This window comes from Oncorhynchus nerka, linkage group LG14, assembly GCF_034236695.1.
Source record: "Oncorhynchus nerka isolate Pitt River linkage group LG14, Oner_Uvic_2.0, whole genome shotgun sequence".
Taxonomy (NCBI): domain Eukaryota; kingdom Metazoa; phylum Chordata; class Actinopteri; order Salmoniformes; family Salmonidae; genus Oncorhynchus; species Oncorhynchus nerka.
The window spans coordinates 13,935,116-13,956,194 of record NC_088409.1 but is presented as its reverse complement, the minus strand read 5'-3'; the positions used below and the strand labels follow the sequence as shown (position 1 = coordinate 13,956,194).

The 21,079-nt window shown below is 47.1% G+C and overlaps 2 protein-coding genes across 5 annotated transcripts in view; one reads left to right on the top strand and one right to left on the bottom strand.

Moving 5' to 3' along the window:
* jazf1b (JAZF zinc finger 1b) overlaps positions 1-6,431 on the top strand; it is a 44,285-nt gene extending 37,854 nt beyond the window's left edge. Inside the window, exons 4-5 of the mRNA XM_065027470.1 lie at positions 880-1,049; positions 4,439-6,431. Coding sequence (XP_064883542.1) covers positions 880-1,049; positions 4,439-4,636 — 368 coding nt within the window. The 3' untranslated portion in view covers positions 4,637-6,431. The remainder of the gene's footprint in view (positions 1-879; positions 1,050-4,438) is intronic.
* A 456-nt stretch (positions 6,432-6,887) lies between these two features.
* The window catches only part of tax1bp1b (Tax1 (human T-cell leukemia virus type I) binding protein 1b), a 38,568-nt gene continuing 24,376 nt past the window's right edge, over positions 6,888-21,079 (bottom strand). For all 4 annotated transcript variants that reach the window (XM_065027467.1, XM_065027466.1, XM_065027469.1 and 1 more), the window contains exons 12-17: positions 20,197-20,322; positions 17,531-17,617; positions 14,113-14,299; positions 12,454-12,611; positions 9,804-9,892; positions 6,888-8,168 (exon numbers count right to left, since the gene is read on the bottom strand). In XM_065027467.1, coding sequence (XP_064883539.1) covers positions 7,964-8,168; positions 9,804-9,892; positions 12,454-12,611; positions 14,113-14,299; positions 17,531-17,617; positions 20,197-20,322 — 852 coding nt within the window. In that variant the 3' untranslated portion in view covers positions 6,888-7,963. The remainder of the gene's footprint in view (positions 8,169-9,803; positions 9,893-12,453; positions 12,612-14,112; positions 14,300-17,530; positions 17,618-20,196; positions 20,323-21,079) is intronic.

Sequence of the window (21,079 nt, the reverse complement as noted above, 5' to 3'; positions counted from 1 at the left end):
AGGCAGGCGTCAGTACTTTATGTAATATGGATGATGTCACTTCCTTGTCCCATATTTGAGTTTGGATCAGGAAATGCCTGTTAAGTTTCAGGAGAAGACATGGAGGTAATTCAGGGAAGATGGGTGCTGTAATGTCTCACAGCAGGGTCCTTAGAGAAGCATAGAGGGTTGACTCTCACAGTCAGTTGGTATAGTCATACACAGGGAAGGTACAGGGCTTATTTCATCAGAATCTCATCATTTTAAGTTGCCATGGTATTTGCTTACTTGTGTTCTTTGTTTGTGTCTTTCCCATGTTGCCACTTAGTAAGATATGCTGGGTTTTTCTCTCCTAGTTGCTGCTCCTTGTCTCTTTGGTTCTTGTGGTTGTGGAGCCAAATCTTATTTTGCATTGCCTTAACCCTGGGACCTTGTGAAACGGGCTAGATTCTTTCCCACAAAACAGCATTTTTTTCAGTCTCTCCACAAACTTGGGCTCAGTAATAAGGCAACAGTAGAACCCTGTGGGAACCCTACAGCCAGAACACATGTGGAAGGCTTGAGTCTGAATCTGTCTCGGCACATCAGCCGGTCCAAAACCCTTGAGGCTAGGATGCCCATGCCAGTCATAGGATACGTCCCGAATGGCAGTCTATTATAGTGCACTATGGGCCTTATGGGCCCTGGTCAAAACGAATGCACTATATAGGGAATAAGGTACCATTTGGGACTCAGCCTTAGTCATTAACTGTGCTTGAATCAGAGCAGAGTACTGGAGTTGCTGAAATAGGAGTATTACTCTAATTGTTTATGGACGGCAGTAGGCACGTTTTTATGACAAATCGTATTGTGATGGGTGGTGTGTGTGTGCACGTGTCTGTATGTGTTTCTCCCCTCCAGGCAGTGAGTATGATGAAGAGGAGGTGGACTATGAGGAGTCAGACAGTGGTGAGTCCTGGACCACAGAGAGTGCCATCAGCTCCGAGTCTATCCTCAGCTCCATGTGTATGAACGGAGGAGAGGAGAAACCCTTCGCCTGCCCTGTGCCTGGCTGCAAGAAGAGATACAAGGTGGGCCAACCGCACTCAGTCCATTAATCAATACCATGTGGAAATGCTCTGACATGTGATCAGATGATTGCAACCAGATAATACAAGACGCATGTTATTGCCGAGTGTAAATGGGGTCTCATATCCTCTCCCTTGCACTGCCCCATGAATAGAGCCAGGGGTATTCCATGTGACATGTCCAGGAAAAACCTCAAACAGCTTTTAACTAGAGCCCTGAGTTAAACTAAGAGCCAGAGTGTTTATTCATCAGGTCATGTGGTCAGGAAAGTATCCTGTCTCTACCTACCTGTCTGTGGATATTGGCTAGATACATAGTCTATGCTTTCTGTTCGAGTGTCTCCTTCTCATAAGACTCCAGATTAAAACCATCCATTACCCAAGATGTTGGTTTGGTCCGAAACAGACCAAGGCTCTGCATGCAGATAAAGCAACACCTCACGGCACAACGCCTCTCCCATATTTGACCTAGATAGTCTGTGTGTATCTACTGATATGTAGGCCACGTGTGCCTTTTGTAAATTGATATAGTTCTGTCCTTGAGCTGTTCTTGTCTATTAATGTTCTGTGTTATGTCATGTTTCATGTTTGGTGTTGGACCCCAGGAAGAGTAGCTGCTGCTATGTGAGGTCTATATAACATCCCAGTTCAAACACCGCCACCGTGTTCCTGCTGTTGAGAAAACAGGGTGTTGCAGCATGTCAACATCTTGACATACATCCACGTCCACTGCAGTGATTTAGGGAGTTTTTCCAGGATGTTCCATCTGGGTTGGATGTGTGTCTGGGATAAATGGTGCTCAGCTTGAGACAATGGCATTGCTGATGTGAATGACAGGATTATGGCTGATGACACAGTTAGTAGACTCTAGACCACGTGTCAAACTCATTCCACGGAGGGCCGAGTGTCTGCGGGTGTTCCCTACACCCCTGTCCTCCCCTCACCTGATTGTCTAGGTCTTATTTGAAAGGAAAAACATTAAACCTGCAGACATCCTGCTGTACAAGAAACATGATATATAGTTAGTAGTAGACTAGGCTGTACAAGAAACATGATATATAGTTAGTAGTAGACTAGGCTGTACAAGAAACATGATATATAGTTAGTAGTAGACTAGGCTGTACAAGAAACATGATATATAGTTAGTAGTAGACTAGGCTGTACAAGAAACATGATATATAGTTAGTAGTAGACTAGGCTGTACAAGAAACATGATATATACAGTACCAGTCAAAAGTTTGGACACCTACTCATTCCAGGGTTTTTCTTTATTTTGACTATTTTCTACATTGTAGAATAATAGTGAAGAACTCAACACTATGAAATAACACATATGGATCCATGTAGTAACCAGAAAACTGTTAAACAAATATATTTGAGTTTCTTCAAAATAGCCACCCTTTGCCTTGATGACAACTTTGTACACTCTTGGCATTCTCTCAACCAGCTTAGTGGAACGGTATCAAATACATCAATCCCATGGTTTCCAGGTGTTTGTTACCATTCCATTTCCTCTGTTACAGCCGTTATTATGAGCCGTCCTCTCCTCAGCAGCCTCCTGTGAACTCAATATACTTTAAAATGAGTAAAACCATTTTGAAACTGCGTGAATGATATTGTACCTACATTAATATACAGCATCTTGACTGTGTCCAGCTCACTGATAATCACTACATTAATATACAGCATCTTGACTGTGTCCAGCTCACTGATAATCACTACATTAATATACAGCATCTTGACTGTGTCCAGCTCACTGATAATCACTACATTCATTTACAGCATCTTGACTGTGTCCAGCTCACTGATAATCACTACATTAATATACAGCATCTTGACTGTGTCCAGCTCACTGATAATCACTACATTCATATACAGCATCTTGACTGTGTCCAGCTCACTGATAATCACTACATTCATACAGCATCTTGACTGTGTCCAGCTCACTGATAATCACTACATTCATATACAGCATCTTGACTGTGTCCAGCTCACTGATAATCACTACATTCATACAGCATCTTGACTGTGTCCAGCTCACTGATAATCACTCCATTCATATACAGCATCTTGACTGTGTCCAGCTCACTGATAATCACTACATTAATATACAGCATCTTGACTGTGTCCAGCTCACTGATAATCACTATATTCATACAGCATCTTGACTGTGTCCAGCTCACTGATAATCACTACATTAATATACAGCATCTTGACTGTGCCCAGCTCACTGATAATCACTACATTAATATACAGCATCTTGACTGTGTCCAGCTCACTGATAATCACTACATTCATTTACAGCATCTTGACTGTGTCCAGCTCATTGATAATCACTACATTAATATACAGCATCTTGACTGTGTCCAGCTCACTGATAATCACTACATTCATATACAGCATCTTGACTGTGCCCAGCTCACTGATAATCACTACATTCATATACAGCATCTTGACTGTGCCCAGCTCACTGATAATCACTACATTCATATACAGCATCTTGACTGTGTCCAGCTCACTGATAATCACTACATTCATATACAGCTCACTGATAATCACTACATTCATATAGAGCATCTTGACTGTGTCCAGCTCACTGATAATCACTATATTCATACAGCATCTTGACTGTGTCCAGCTCACTGATAATCACTACATTCATATACAGCATCTTGACTGTGTCCAGCTCACTGATAATCACTATATTCATACAGCATCTTGACTGTGTCCAGCTCACTGATAATCACTACATTCATATACAGCATCTTGACTGTGTCCAGCTCACTAATAATCACCAAGTGAAAGCTAGACAGTCGGAGTATAAAAAAATATAGGACAATTGTTTTGCACATTTTTACAGTGAGGAAATATATTTTCAGTGCAGCCCCCGGAGAGCGTTGAAGACCGAATGCGGCCCCAGGGGCTAAATGAAATTGACAGGCCTGCTCTAGGCTGTACAGGAAGCACGCAGAGATGAAGGACGTTGAGTTAGATCAGAAGACATCTGGACAAATATTCTCGAATCCTTTGCGAGATGTCGAAATGATGAAGTATATTTTTATTCTATCCTGTCACTAGGCTGTGTAAAACAAAAAGCTGTGTAGAGCGCTGAGTCAGGTTTAGTTGACTGAACACATCTCTAGGTGAATCTAGGGTACTGTAGTGTGGTGAGAGACTCATGACTGTTATAGGAGACTGATCCAGTGTTCTCCAAATCCAGTCGAAGACCCTGATTGGTTGAATATTTGAATCAGATGTGTGTGAATCAGGGCTAGATCAAAGGGTCCGGTACACACCCAGTAGCACCCCAGGACTGGAGTTGGTGAACACTGGACTAATTCAAACGTAGCTTACTCTGCCCTCTTCCACTCTGTCCCCTCCCCCTCATTCAGAATGTGAACGGGATCAAGTACCACGCCAAGAACGGCCACCGGACACAGATCCACATCCGCAAGCCCTTCAAGTGCCGCTGTGGGAAGAGCTACAAGACGTCCCAGGGCCTGAGGCACCACACCATCAGCTTCCACCCGCCAGTCTCCACCCACACCCACCCGCCAGTCTCCACCCACATCCACAAGATGCAGCAGTAGCACCGTCCCCACAGATAGAATCCCTTGAACATCATTCTGTTCTAGTGATTCTGTTTCTATGGACCCAGTACACTACTCTTTTATTGCATGCTTTAAAATGACCTTATTTGTGTATATGTATATATATATATATATTTTAAACATTTTTTTGGAATGTATTTCCTTCACAGCTGTATACTTTTTCACATTTGAGCGATCATGTGTCTTTTTGATAACGTTTTTGGCACATAGGGCTTGCTGTTAAGATGATGCGTTTGAAAGAGAGCGTATTGCCACGTTCAAAACACCTCGGAACTCTCCCACTTCAGTGCAGGGATCTTTTCTTTTTGTGGGAATTCCAAACGGTCAACCAACTCGGCAACTCTGGCATCTTTCTAGAGCTCTGACTTTCCGACCTGAAAATCACTGATGTCATGATTTGACCTGTTTTTTCCCCGCGAGTTCCCAATTGTCTTGAAAGCACCATGAGTCAAGGTTCACAGCCAGGCTTCTGGGCTGTTTGCCAGAGCAAAACATGGTGGAACATTTACATACAGATATGTTGTGTAGATTGAAACCCAATGAATTTGACTTGAGTGTTCAGGTAATGCTGTGTTTGAAAAGAGGCATGAGAGTGGTGAGGCCCGGGGAGAAAGCAAGCATCACCACCACACCATCACAAAACCTGAATGTTTGTCAAAGATGACGATATATATTCCTGAAGGATGTATAAACTTTCATAATCAGGTGTAAAATAGTAAGCTCTGATATTTTTCTTGCCTTGTTCTGTTCTGAAAGTGTATTTTTATGATTCACTGCCAGGATTTTCACTTGTTTTGTGTTTTAGAACTAAAAGACTCAGGTGACAATTCACCACAATCCTGCCCGTGTGTTCTGATAGGATGCGTCCCAAACGGCACCCTATTCCCTATATAGCGCACTACTTTTGACTAGAGCCATGAGGGTCCTGGTCAAACAAAAGTAGTGCACTATATAAGGAGCCATTTGGGAAACACGAAGTATTTTAGTCAGCTGTTCACTGGAATCTTGGGATTGGGTGTCACAGCAGTCCCAGTTATCCAGAACCCTTCCATTCTAGGGTGCTGAGCAGTTATCCTCTTCGCCAAAGCCGTGTGAAGCATTTAAGCACTTTGTAGTAACCAGTTGCCAACAACTCTGCTGCTACACACACCAACCTGACATGTAGCAGTCACAGGAACTAGAGAGAGCCAGACTGGAAGTACTCAACCTTTTCAAGGAGTTTTACATTTGTTCAGATCTCCAGTGTTTCCCAGGGTGAGATTATGTATCTGGTTGCCTTGAATTGTAGACCACAAGAGTTCCAATCCAGTAAGTATCTGGGTATAGCTTCATAGTGACTCTTCAGGAATGGCTAACTTGAGTTAGTAGACATTCTTGTCAAAATAAAACATGGCCAGATCTCAATTCTGGTCTATTGCTCTTATTTTGTCCCTCTAGCCTCTATATGTAGTCTAATAAAAGGTACTGTGTCATACTGGTGATCAGAGAGAGCAAGGGGCTAATCAACAACCCAATCAAAACATCACAGAAATCAATGTCCTTATGAAACTACACATTAAGTGTGCGTCCCAAATGGTAGCCTATTCCTTCTATAGTCCATATGGCTCTGGTCAAAAGTAGTGCATTAAATAGGGAATAGGGTGCCATTTAGAATGCATTATGTAGATAGTCATTGACAGTATTATAATGCCAGTACATATGGAGGGAAGTATTTGATATATTGTGTATAGTAAATGTATTGTCTCAAGTGCATTAAATGATATTTTCATATGTTTCTGGAGAATGATGACCCTTACTGTGTGTGTATCCTATATATTTATTTATGTAACTAGGCAAGTCCCTTAAAGAACAAATTGTTATTTCCAATGACGGCCTACCGGGGAACAGTGTGTTAACTGCCTTGTTCAGAGGCAGAACAACAGATTTGTACCTTATCAGCTGGAGGATTCCATCTAGCAACCTTTTGGTTACTGGCTCTAACCACTAGGCTACCTGCCACCCCTATAAACTAAGGCAACAGCAGAGGTTGTTTTGTAACTGACTGATGTATGAATGTAGCTGTGATTACAATACAACTGCCTCTGTGTTCATGGACATTTCTGCAGCATTACAGATGTTTAACATTAAAACATTGAGACCCAGGTCTGTTTTACAAAGGAGCCCTGCCTGACTGAGTATGTACGTGTACAAGGCATGGAAGTAAGTGGCTATATTATAGGCTGATACTCTATATTGTTCCAAACAGACTTTATTAGTTAAGATTTCATTACATGGGACTCAAAGAAATCAAAGGTTTTCTATAATCGTGAAATAACAGAATCCTGGCATGCATGTTAATCAGTAGCGAAAGGTGAAACATGACTTCTTTATTCAGACAACCAAACCAGTGAACTAAATCATGAGAATCAACTGACACTAAAATATAACAGCTCTTTCTAACCAGACATACACATACTGAAAAAGCTTATAACGCCGTTGGCTCTTAAAAGATTATTCTACAATAGATGATTTAAAGATAATATAATAATCAGGTTTAGAAGCAAATGATTTGTCCTGTCTGTCTGCATATAGTGCACCGAGGTGGCTGCTTTCTAAACATGAATACCTGAATTTGACTATGAAGCTCAGGGGAAAGCATTTGGGTTGGAACAGTTGAAATGCATGTTTGATGTAGCTCACTTTCCCTGACTTCACATAGTCTAGTAGTGTCTGGGACTGATCACGTGGTCAGTCCCTGACTTCACGTAGTGTCTGGGACTGATCACGTGGTCAGTCCCTGACTTCACATAGTCTAGTAGTGTCTGGGACTGATCACGTGGTCAGTCCCTGACTTCACATAGTCTAGTAGTGTCTGGGACTGATCACGTGGTCAGTCCCTGACTTCACATAGTCTAGTAGTGTCTGGGACTGATCACGTGGTCAGTCCCTGACTTCACATAGTCTAGTAGTGTCTGGGACTGATCACGTGGTCAGAGATGAGCACAGCCATAACATCTCACTAATACAATCAGAGGAATAACAAATCAAATGGGACACTTCATGTTAAAGAAGTGATTATTAAAGACTGATTCACACAGATATATGCAGCCCTGGTCTATTATACATCAAATCAGAGCACCAATCACACTGCCGAATAAGAAGGTCGTTTGCCTAGTTAATAAAAGACGCTCATCAAAACGTCACCGGTCCTAAAACTGAATCAGAATGAGATCGTCACACCTGTTACATGTGGCAGGGGATAGAGCAAGGCAGTTTCATTTCAGTGGCGACTGACAGAAAATGAAGGTTGTAGCGAGGATGAGGTTTTTAGTCAAAGTTGAGCACGTTGGCGGAGTCAAAGTGGGTGAGCACGTGGTTCTCAAAGACCTTCTGGTCACAGTCGAGGGGGAACTGCTCGCTGCACATGGGGCACACCTTCCAGTGGCTCTCTACATGCTCCGCAAACTTACTCTGGTCGTAGTTGGGCGGGAAGATCAACTCACACAGTGGACAGCGCATGTGGACGTTCACACTGCACAGAGGAGAGACGGAGAGAGAGAATGGAGTGAGGAAGGAGGAGATGGGGAAAGAAACAAAGTAAGGTTAGGGAGAGACGGAGAGAGAAGGTATTGAGAGAGCAACAGAGAGAGAAGGTATTGAGAGGGCAACAGGGAGAGAAGGTATTGAGAGGGCAACAGGGAGAGAAGGTATTGAGAGGGCAACAGGGAGAGAAGGTATTGAGAGGGCAACAGAGAGAGAAGGTATTGAGAGGGCAACAGAGAGAGAAGGTATTGAGAGGGCAACAGGGAGATAAGGTATTGAGAGGGCAACAGGGAGAGAAGGTATTGAGAGGGCAACAGAGAGAGAAGGTATTGAGAGGGCAACAGAGAGAGAAGGTATTGAGAGGGCAACAGAGAGAGAAGGTATTGAGAGGGCAACAGGGAGAGAAGGTATTGAGAGGGCAACAGAGAGAGAAGGTATTGAGAGGGCAACAGAGAGAGAAGGTATTGAGAGGGCAACAGGAAGAGAAGGTATTGAGAGGGCAACAGAGAGAGAAGGTATTGAGAGGGCAACAGAGAGAGAAGGTATTGAGAGGGCAACAGGGAGAGAAGGTATTGAGAGGGCAACAGAGAGAGAAGGTATTGAGAGGGCAACAGAGAGAGAAGGTATTGAGAGGGCAACAGAGAGAGAAGGTATTGAGAGGGCAACAGAGAGAGAAGGTATTGAGAGGGCAACAGAGAGAGAAGGTATTGAGAGGGCAACAGGGAGAGAAGGTATTGAGAGGGCAACAGGGAGAGAAGGTATTGAGACAGCAACAGGGAGAGAAGGTATTGAGAGGGCAACAGAGAGAGAAGGTATTGAGAGGGCAACAGAGAGAGAAGGTATTGAGAGGGCAACAGAGAGAGAAGGTATTGAGAGGGCAACAGGGAGAGGATGTTTTGAGAGAGCAACAGAGAGAGAGAGAGAGTATTGAGAGAGCAACAGGGAGAGAAGGTATTGAGAGAGCAACAGAGAGAAAAGGTATTGAGATAGCGACAGAGAGAGAGAGGGTATTGAGATAGCGACAGAGAGAGAGAGGGTATTGAGAGAGCGACAGAGAGAGATGGTATTGAGAGAGCGACAGGGAGAGAAGGTATTGAGAGCAACCAAGAGAGAAGGTATTGAGAGAGCGACAGAGAGAGATGGTATTGAGAGCAACCAAGAGAGAAGGTATTGAGAAAGCGACAGAGAGAGATGGTATTGAGAGCAACCAATAGAGAAGGTATTGAGAGAGCGACAGAGAGAGATGGTATTGAGAGAGCGACAGACAGAAGGTTTTGAGAGAGCAACAGGGAGAGAAGGTATTGAGAGAGCAACAGGGAGAGAAGGTATTGAGAGGGCGTTGGGTTAATGAGCGGCCAAGTGATGATGTTGGCAGAGGGAGCAGAGCAGGACAGCTAACAGGCTAATAAAGACCATCTGTCAGGGGGTCTACTCTACGTGGGTGGGCCACTAGCTGGGTCACTCATGTTAACACCTACATTACAGAACAAAGACTTTACACAGGTTGGAGCTGGGAAGCTGCTGTGCTGGGGTGAGAGACCAACTTCAATGCATTTTGGGGAGCGCAGGCCTTCAGTGTGTGTGTGTGTGTGTGTGTGTGTGTGTGTGTGTGTGTGTGTGTTACCTGGACTCGAAGCCAAGGGGAGTCTGTCCATCATTTAAGAATGGGCTGTGGGGTTCAGTAGTTGCTGCAGGCTGTTCATTGGCATTGCCCTGTGGTGGAGGGTAGAAAACTACTTCAGAAATACTATCCATCACACGCAACTGTTGAAGCAGAAATCCTCCTCCCACTGTATATGATGCAACATATCACTGAGAACCTCAGTGGAGGCTGGTGTCACTTAAATCAGAGGACAGCTGTAAGGCTGGAATGAAGGTAACAGTATCAAACATGCTTTCATAACGTACACTTTATTCAACTCCAATTATTACTAGGAGCTGTCCTCCCTTCACCAGCCTCCTCTGGTCTATCTTTAAGGCAGGCTAACTACCGTTGTTGTTCTCAGACTAGCTAACTACCGTTGTTGTTCTCAGACTAGCTAACTACCGTTGTTGTTCTCAGACTAGCTGACTACCGTTGTTGTTCTCAGACTAGCTGACTACCGTTGTTGTTCTCAGACTAGCTGACTACCGTTGGTGTTCTCAGACTAGCTGACTACCGTTGTTCTCAGACTAGCTGACTACCGTTGTTGTTCTCAGACTAGCTGACTACCGTTGTTGTTCTCAGACTAGCTGACTACCGTTGTTGTTCTCAGACTAGCTGACTACCGTTGTTGTTCTCAGACTAGCTGACTACCGTTGGTGTTCTCAGACTAGCTAACTACCGTTGTTGTTCTCAGACTAGCTAACTACCGTTGTTGTTCTCAGACTAGCTGACTACCGTTGTTGTTCTCAGACTAGCTGACTACCGTTGTTGTTCTCAGACTAGCTGACTACCGTTGTTCTCAGACTAGCTGACTACCGTTGTTCTCAGACTAGCTGACTACAGTTGTTCTCAGACTAGCTAACTACCGTTGTTGTCCTCAGACTAGCTAACTACCGTTGTTGTTCTCAGACTAGCTAACTACCATTGTTGTTCTCAGACTAGCTGACTACCATTGTTGTTCTCAGACTAGCTGACTACCATTGTTGTTCTCAGACTAGCTAACTACCGCTGTTCTCAGACTAGCTAACTACCGCTGTTGTTCTCAGACTAGCTGACTACCGTTGTTGTTCTCAGACTAGCTAACTACCGTTGTTGTTCTCAGACTAGCTGACTACCGTTGTTATTCTCAGACTAGCTGACTACCGTTGTTATTCTCAGACTAGCTGACTACCGTTGTTATTCTCAGACTAGCTGACTACCGTTGTTATTCTCAGACTAGCTGACTACCGTTGTTGTTCTCAGACTAGCTGACTACCGTTGTTGTTCTCAGACTAGCTGACTACCGTTGTTGTTCTCAGACTAGCTGACTACCGTTGTTGTTCTCAGACTAGCTGACTACCGTTGTTGTTCTCAGACTAGCTGACTACCGTTGTTGTTCTCAGACTAGCTAACTACCGTTGTTGTTCTCAGACTAGCTAACTACCGTTGTTGTTCTCAGACTAGCTAACTACCGTTGTTATTCTCAGACTAGCTGACTACCGTTGTTCTCAGACTAGCTAATTACCGTTGTTGTTCTCAGACTAGCTAACTACCGCTGTTCTCAGACTAGCTGACTACCGTTGTTGTTCTCAGACTAGCTGACTACCGTTGTTCTCAGACTAGCTAACTACCGTTGTTCTCAGACTAGCTAACTACCGTTGTTCTCAGACTAGCTAACTACCGTTGTTGTTCTCAGACTAGCTGACTACCGTTGTTGTTCTCAGACTAGCTGACTACCGTTGTTGTTCTCAGACTAGCTGACTACCGTTGTTGTTCTCAGACTAGCTGACTACCGTTGTTGTTCTCAGACTAGCTAATTACCGTTGTTGTTCTCAGACTAGCTAACTACCGTTGTTGTTCTCAGACTAGCTGACTACCGTTGTTGTTCTCAGACTAACTGACTACCGTTGTTGTTCTCAGACTAGCTGACTACCGTTGTTGTTCTCAGACTAGCTGACTACCGTTGTTATTCTCAGACTAGCTAACTACCGTTGTTGTTCTCAGACTAGCTGACTACCGTTGTTGTTCTCAGACTAGCTAACTACCGTTGTTGTTCTCAGACTAGCTAACTACCGTTGTTGTTCTCAGACTAGCTAACTACCGTTGTTGTTCTCAGACTAGCTAACTACCGTTGTTGTTCTCAGACTAGCTAACTACCGCTGTTCTCAGACTAGCTGACTACCGCTGTTGTTCTCAGACTAGCTGACTACCGTTGTTCTCAGACTAGCTAACTACCGTTGTTCTCAGACTAGCTGACTACCATTGTTGTTCTCAGACTAGCTAACTACCGCTGTTCTCAGACTAGCTAACTACCGCTGTTGTTCTCAGACTAGCTGACTACCGCTGTTGTTCTCAGACTAGCTGACTACCGCTGTTGTTCTCAGACTAGCTGACTACCGTTGTTGTTCTCAGACTAGCTAACTACCGTTGTTGTTCTCAGACTAGCTAACTACCGTTGTTGTTCTCAGACTAGCTGACTACCGTTGTTGTTCTCAGACTAGCTGACTACCGTTGTTGTTCTCAGACTAGCTGACTACCGTTGTTGTTCTCAGACTAGCTGACTACCGTTGTTGTTCTCAGACTAGCTGACTACCGTTGTTGTTCTCAGACTAGCTAACTACCGTTGTTGTTCTCAGACTAGCTGACTCACATTGTTGTTGTTCTGCTGCTCCTCTGGGTCCTCTAGGCCGTCGGGCCGACTGAGGTTGCGTGCTGGCTGGATGCAGACCACGTTACTATCCCAGGAGGGGGGGCCCACAGGAGGAAGGCGGGGCAGCAGGTCATCAGAGAACTCCCCGTCCGCTCCGTCTAGAGTGATGGGGAAGAGAGGGTCAAAAAGAATAGAAGCATATTAGGGTTGAAAAATTCAGCTTTCTCAAAATTCCCAGTTGGATAATTCTCAGAATCAGGAAATCCAGGAATCCTTCAACTGGGATTGCTGGAAGACCTGGGAAAGTTACCGGCGTTTCTATATCCTACGTTAGCATATTGAATCATTTTCCAGGTACTGAGGTGGAGTAGGGTTATTAAGGGGGGGGGGACCAACCTCTCATATTAAACTGAAATGTGACTGAGGTGGAGTAGGGTTATTAAGGGGGGGCAACAACTCTCATATTAAACTGAAATGTGACTGAGGTGGAGTAGGGTTATTAAGGGGGGGACCAACCTCTCATATTAAACTGAAATGTGACTGAGGTGGAGTAGGGTTAGTAAGGGGGGGGGACCAACCTCTCATATTAAACTGAAATGTGACTGAGGTGGAGTAGGGTTATTAAGGGGGGACCAACCTCTCATATTAAACTGAAATGTGACTGAGGTGGAGTAGGGTTATTAAGGGGGGACCAACCTCTCATATTAAACTGAAATGTGGCTGAGGTGGAGTAGGGTTAGTAAGGGGGGACAACCTCTCATATTAAACTGAAATGTGACTGAGGTGGAGTAGGGTTATTAAGGGGGGGCAACAACTCTCATATTAAACTGAAATGTGGCTGAGGTGGAGTAGGGTTAGTAAGGGGGGACCAACCTCTCATATTAAACTGAAATGTGACTGAGGTGGAGTAGGGTTAGTAAGGGGGGCAACAACTCTCATATTAAACTGAAATGTGGCTGAGGTGGAGTAGGGTTAGTAAGGGGGGACAACCTCTCATATTAAACTGAAATGTGACTGAGGTGGAGTAGGGTTAGTAAGGGGGGGGGACCAACCTCTCATATTAAACTGAAATGTGACTGAGGTGGAGTAGGGTTAGGAAGGGGGGACCAACCTCTCACATTAAACTGAAATGTGAATGAGGTGGAGTAGGGTTATAGTAAGGGGGGACCAACCTCTCACATTAAACTGAAATGTGACTGAGGTGGAGTAGGGTTAGTAAGGGGGGGGGGGGGAACCTCTCACATTAAACTGAAATGTGACTGAGGTGGAGTAGGGTTAGTAAGGGGGGGGCAACCTCTCACATTAAACTGAAATGTGACTGAGGTGGAGTAGGGTTAGTAAGGGGGGGACCAACCTCTCATATTAAACTGAAATGTGACTGAGGTGGAGTAGGGTTAGTAAAGGGGGGGAACCTCTCATATTAAACTGAAATGTGGCTGAGGTGGAGTAGGGTTAGTAAGGGGGGACCAACCTCTCATATTAAACTGAAATGTGACTGAGGTGGAGTAGGGTTAGTAAGGGGGGACCAACCTCTCATATTAAACTGAAATGTGACTGAGGTGGAGTAGGGTTAGTAAGGGGGGGGGGGGGGACCAACCTCTCATATTAAACTGAAATGTGACTGAGGTGGAGTAGGGTTAGTAAGGTGGGGGGGCCAACCTCTTGCGTCTGAGGTGGAGTAGGGGTTCCCAAAGTGCAGCTGTGTGGGGCTCTGGGGGACCAGCAGTGGAGTGGGGGCATCCTGGGGGTAGGGCAGGGGATACTGCAGGAACACAGACTGAATTCTCCTCTCCTCTGACACTACAGCCTCCGTCTTCCTACCAGCACCAGCACTCGTCTGGAGATCCTGGTGGGGACAGACAAGACAACAGACACTATTACATTGTTATATATTTAGGATTGGAAAGAGAATCTTTTAAAATACCTGATCTTGTATTTTCTCTAACAGAACTGTGCTATCTTGTGGAGGAAATGTATTCATATATTGTAAATATGATCTTTTGATGCTAAGAAGTACCATGCCTGAAACGTCACTCAAAGTGTAGCTGGTCCTGAGAAGAAAACACAGACACCATGCCCGGACCGGACACGCACCCAGGTTGAAATCTCAAAACAAACTCAACCAATTATATTCATTTGGGGACAGGTCGAAAATCATTAAACATTTATGCCAATTTAGCTAGTTAGCTTGCAGTTGCTAGCTAATTTGTCCTGGGATATAAAAATTGAGTTGTTATTTTACCTGAAATTCACAAGGCCCTCTACTCTGACTTTTAATCCACACAAAAACGAATCAACTGAATAGTTTGTAGTCATCTCTCCTCCTCCTTCTTCTTTGGACCTTATATGGCGATTGGCATGTAACTTTCATAATAAGGTGTATTACCACAACTGACCGACCGACCTCAGATCATCTTTCAATCACCCACGTGGGTATAACCAATGAGGTGATGGCAAGTGGATATATGCTTCTATAAACCAATGAGGAGATGGGAGAGGCAGGACTTCCACCGCGTTAAGCGTCACAAATAGAACTGACTTCTATTTTAGTGCTTGGCAATGCAGACGCTCCTTGGTGCGTGCGAGCAGTGTGGGTGCAATGATAGAACAACATGTATGTGTACATTTATTTTGCAACGCTCGGTGTGGTCAGCATGTTAGCCAGCTACAGATCTAACTTCAGCTACATTTCTATGTCCCTCCTCTCCAGGAGAGTCAATACTGGCCGCAACCACCTCACAGCAGCACCTAGAACTATGGTCGTTCTCCCTCCGCCCGCTCCTTCCCTCTCCCTCCCTCAGCTCGGTCCCTCCCTCTCCCTCCCTCCGCTCGGTCCCTCCCTCTCCCTCCATCGGTCTCTCGCTCCCTCCCTCCGCTGAGTCCCTCTCCCTTCATCGGTCTCTCGCTCCCTCCACCCCCTCCCTCCGCTCAGTCCATCCCCTCGGTCCCTCCCCCTCCCTCCGCTCAGACCCCCCCTCTCCCTCTCTCTCCCCCAGTCTCTCCCTCTCCCCCAGTCTCTCTCTCTCTCGCATGTCTCCCTCTCCCCCTGTCTCTCTCCCTCTCCCCCCGTCTCTCTTTCTCCCTGTCCCCCCCATCTCCCCCAATCTCACTCTCTCTCTCACTCTCTCTCTCCCCCGAATGTCTCTCTCTCTCTCCCCGAATCTCTCTCTCTCTCCCCCAGTCTCTCTCTCTCTCCCCTGTCTCTCTCTCTCTCCCCCCAGTCTCTCTCTCCTCCCAATCTCTCTCCCTCTCTCCCCAGTCTCTCTCTCCCCCCGTCTCTCTCTCCCCCCAATGTCTCTCTCTCCCCCCATCTCTCTCCCCCGTCTCACTCCCCCGCCCCCAATGTCTCTCTCTCTCTCTCTCCCCCCAGTCTCTCTCTCTCCTCCCCGTCTCTCTCTCTCTCCCCCTGGCTCTCTCTCCCCCATCTCTCTCTCTTCCCCACCCGTCTCTCTCTCTCCCCCACCCCCCTCTCTCTCTCCCCCGAATGTCTCTCTCCCTCTCCCCCCGTCTCCCCCATGTCTCCCCCCGTCTCTCTCTCCCCCCCAATGTCTCTCTCTCCCCCCGTCTCTCTCTACCCCAGTCTCTCTCCCCCACCCATCTCTCTCACCCCCCGTCTCTCTCTCCGTCTCTCCCCCCGTGTCTCTCTCTCCCCTGTCTCTCTGTCCCCGTCTCTCTCTCCCCCATCTCGCTCTCCCCGTCTCTCTCCCCTCCCATCTCACGTCTCTCTCTCTCCCCCCCATCCGTCTCTCTCTCCCCCCCACCCGTCTCTCTCCCCCCACCCGTCTCTCTCTCCCCCACCCGTCCCCCCCCAGTCTCTCTCTCCCCCCCACCTGTCTCTCTCTCCCCCCCCCCGTCTCCCCCTGTCGCTCTCTCCCATTCTCTCTCTCCCCGTCTCCCCCCGTCTCTCTCTCCATCTCTCCCCCATCTCCCCCCGTCTCTCTCTCCATCTCTCCCCCAGTCTCTCTTCCCCACCCATCTCCTCCCCCTGTCTCTCTCTCCCTGTCTCTCTCCCCGTCTCTCTCCCCCACCAGTCTCTTTCTCCCCCACCCATCTCTCTCTCCCCCACCCGTCTCTCTCCCCCCCACCCGTCTCTCTCTCCCCCCCACCCGTCTCTCTCTCTCCCCCCCCCGTCTCTCTCTCTCTCCCCCCGTCTCTCTCCACCCCCCGTCTCTCTCTCTCCCCCCACCCCCCTCTCTCTCTCCCCCCCCACCCCCGTCTCTCCCCGTCTCTCTCCCCCTCTCGCTCTCGCCGTCTCTCTCTCCCAGTCTCTCTCCCCCCCCCCGTCTCCCTCTCCCGTCTCTCTCTCCCCCCACCCCCGTCTCTCTCTCTCTCCCCCTCTCGCTCTCGCCGTCTCTCTCTCCCCGTCTCTCTCTCTCCCCCCCCCCAGTCTCTCTCTCCCCCCACCCCCCTCTCTCTCTCCCCCCCCCCCGTCTCTCTCTCCCGTCTCTCTCCCCCCTCTCGATCTCGCCGTCTCTCTCTCCCAGTCTCTCTCTCCCAGTCTCTCTCCCCCAGTCTCGCTCTCTCCTGTCTCTCTCTCTCTCTCTCTCCCTGTCTCTCTCTCCCCCTCTCTCTCTCTCCTGTCTCTCTCTCTCCTGTCTCTCTCTCTCTCCTGTCTCTCTCTCTCTCTCCCCTGTCTCTCTCTCCCCCTCTCTCTCACAAACAGTTTAATTAGTCATTCATTAAAAAAAGAATATCCTCTCATTTACAAAAGGCAATGGAAGGTTTGTGTTTTACTGGAAGTTTGAACCAGACGCCAATTTAATTGACAGTCTCAACCTCAAATTGGGTCATTTTGTTGCTCTTAGTGACGAATGCGTACGCGAGCGAGCTACCCTTCAGCAGTTTTCCGGGCCCAATGTGGACTCCTCTGTGGTCCAGAGTAATTGAATGGAAAATAAGAAGTCACTTTGCTTTACTTCACCAATTAGAGATGTGTTAAACCCCAGCCAGATTAGGATATGGGGAAAATTGCTGCTCTTTTGGGGTGTTTTTAGTTCAGAGAAAAGTCTAGAATGGAGGAAAATTAAAGCTATAGTGTAGTGTTGCTATACTTACTAACTTCCCCAACTATACTAACCTCCTCAAGTCTCTCCTTGTCCTTCATCAGAGCAGACAGAGTGTCCTTCAGTTCTTTCAGCGCACGCCCCTTCTCAGCCACCTGACTCTGTAGGAGGGAGACAGTCAGGAGACATGGAGGAGACAGTCAGGAGACAGACAGGAGACATGGAGGAGACAGACGGGAGACAGTCAGGAGACACGGAGGAGACAGTCAGGAGACACGGAGGAGACAGTCAGGAGACACGGAGGAGACAGTCAGGAGACACAGAGGAGACAGTCAGGAGACACAGAGGAGACAGTCAGGAGACACGGAGGAGACAGACAGGAAACATGGAGGAGACAGACAGGAGACATGGAGGAGACAGACAGGAGACATGGAGGAGACAGACAGGAGACATGGAGGAGACAGACAGGAGACAGACAGGAGACATGGAGGAGACAGACGGGAGACAGTCAGGAGACACGGAGGAGACAGTCAGGAGACACGGAGGAGACAGTCAGGAGACACAGAGGAGACAGTCAGGAGACACAGAGGAGACAGACAGGAAACACGGAGGAGACAGTCAGGAGACACGGAGGAGACAGTCAGGAGACACGGAGGAGACAGTCAGGAGACACAGAGGAGACAGTCAGGAGACACAGAGGAGACAGTCAGGAGACACAGAGGAGACAGACAGGAAACATGGAGGAGACAGACAGGAGACATGGAGGAGACAGACAGGAGACATGGAGGAGACAGACAGGAGACATGGAGGAGACAGACAGGAGACAGACAGGAGACATGGAGAAGGCAGACAGGAGACAGACAGGAGACAGACAGGAGACATGGAGGAGACAGACGGGAGACAGTCAGGAGACACGGAGGAGACAGACAGGAGACATGGAGGAGACAGACAGGAGACAGACAGGAGACAGACAGGAGACAGACAGGAGACAGACAGGAGACATGGAGGAGACAGACAGGAGACAGACAGGAGACATCAATTTAAGATTATGGGTGTTGAGAAAATTATTTGATATCAAATAAACATCAGACTCATCTTAGTTACTTTGTCAAAAAGTACACTTGAAAGCAGAACTCATTTTTCCCTTCATGGAGTTATAACCTCTAGTGACGAACAATGAATTGATAGCAGCTATAAAAAGGCCTTAACAGTTCCCGTTCAGACAGTAGATTTACACCAGGAGGGACTTCAGACCAGAACATGCCGTTTGAATTCCACAGAGACACTGAACAAAGCCAACTCCTGCATTAGTCAGGCAACAGGATTCCTCAGTCCAACCCCGTCCCTGGCTATCTCCGTGGGTGTGTCCCAAACGGCACACTATTCTCTATATAGTGCAATACTGTTGTCCAAAGCCCTACAGGCCCTGGTCTAGTGCAACTATACAAGGATAGGGTCCCATTTGGGACACAACTTCAGAGTCCGAACCTGGCGGTCTCCAGAACTCACATAAAGAATAATAAAGCCTTCCTCTGGACGGGCTCTGCCCATCAACACAACTGTCCCTGGAGTTGGCCTTCAACTGGACTGATATCTATTTATCTGCTCTGATTCTAGCCTGGTCCCAGACCTGTGTGTGCTTTGGCATGACTATGATAAGTCAGAGGAGATGGCTACATCACTATCACATCCAGATCTGGGACCAGGCTATATCATGGCATGACAATGATAGGAGAGGAGGTTGGATAAAATATTCTGATCTGGGACCAGGCTATATCATGGCATGACAATGATAGGAGAGGAGGTTGGATAAAACATTCTGATCTGGGACCAGGCTATATCATGGCATGACAATGATAGGAGAGGAGGTTGGATAAAACATTCTGATCTGGGACCAGGCTATATCATGGCATGACAATGATAGGAGAGGAGGTTGGATAAAACATTCTGATCTGGGACCAGGCTATATCATGGCATGACAATGATAGGAGAGGAGGTTGGATAAAACATTCTGATCTGGGACCAGGCTATATCATGGCATGACAATGATAGGAGAGGAGGTTGGATAAAACATTCTGATCTGGGACCAGGCTATATCATGGCATGACAATGATAGGAGAGGAGGTTGGATAAAACATTCTGATCTGGGACCAGGCTTCTCATCACTTGAACTATCTAGCTCTCCAGGACTGGAGTAGGAGAGTCCTGCTGGTCTGGTCCCAGACCTGTCTGTAAACCCTACTCTACACTGACCTGGTAGTGATTCTCCTAGCCTGGTCCCAGACCTGTCTGTAACCCTACTCTACACTGACCTGGTAGTGATTCTCCTAGCCTGGTCCCAGACCTGTCTGTAACCCTACTCTACACTGACCTGGTAGTGATTCTCCTAGCCTGGTCCCAGACCTGTCTGTAACCCTACTCTACACTGACCTGGTAGTGATTCTCCTAGCCTGGTCCCAGACCTTTCTGCAACCCTACTCTACACTGACCTGTTAGTGATTCTCCTAGCCTGGTCCCAGACATGTCAGTTTTGGGTTTGAGGAAACAGAAGCTCAACTGACCTTATATGATCCTCCTCGGCTGATCTCAGACCTGTCTATAGTACTGCTCTACAATGTACCTTATAGCGGTCCTCCTCGGCTGATCTCAGACCTGTCTATAGTACTGCTCTACAATGTACCTTATAGCGGTCCTCCTCGGCTGATCTCAGACCTGTCTGTAGTACTGCTCTACAATGTACCTTGTAGCGGTCCTCCTCGGCTGCCAGCTGCAGCTTTAGGCTGCCGTTGGTCTTCAGCTGCTCCCTCAGCTTCACCTCCATCTTGGCCAGCTCATCAGCAAACATGCAGCTACGCTCCTTCTCCTCCTAGAGAGACAACACTCTGGTCACAACATGCAGCTACGCTCCTTCTCCTCCTAGAGAGACAACACTCTGGTCACAACATGCAGCTACTCTCCTTCTCCTCCTAGAGAGACAACACTCTGGTCACAACATGCAGCTACTCTCCTTCTCCTCCTAGAGAGACAACACTCTGGTCACAACATGTAGCTACGCTCCTTCTCCTCCTAGAGAGACAACACTCTGGTCACAACATGTAGCTACGCTCCTTCTCCTCCTAGAGAGACAACACTCTGGTCACAACATGCAGTTACGCTCCTTCTCCTTCTAGAGAGACAACAACACTCTGGTCACAACATGTAGCTACGCTCCTTCTCCTTCTAGAGAGACAACAACACTCTGGTCACAACATGCAGCTACGCTCCTTCTCCTTCTAGAGAGACAACACTCTGGTCACAACATGCAGCTACGCTCCTTCTCCTCCTAGAGAGACAACACTCTGGTCACAACATGCAGCTACGCTCCTTCTCCTCCTAGAGAGACAACACTCTTGTCACAATATGCAGCTACTCTCCTTCTCCTCCTAGAGAGACAACAACACTCTGGTCACAACATGTAGCTACTCTCCTTCTCCTCCTAGAGAGACAACACTCTGGTCACAATATGTAGCTACGCTCCTTCTCCTCCTAGAGAGAAAACACTCTGGTCGCAACATGTAGCTACGCTCCTTCTCCTCCTAGAGAGACAACACTCTGGTCACAACATGTAGCTACGCTCCTTCTCC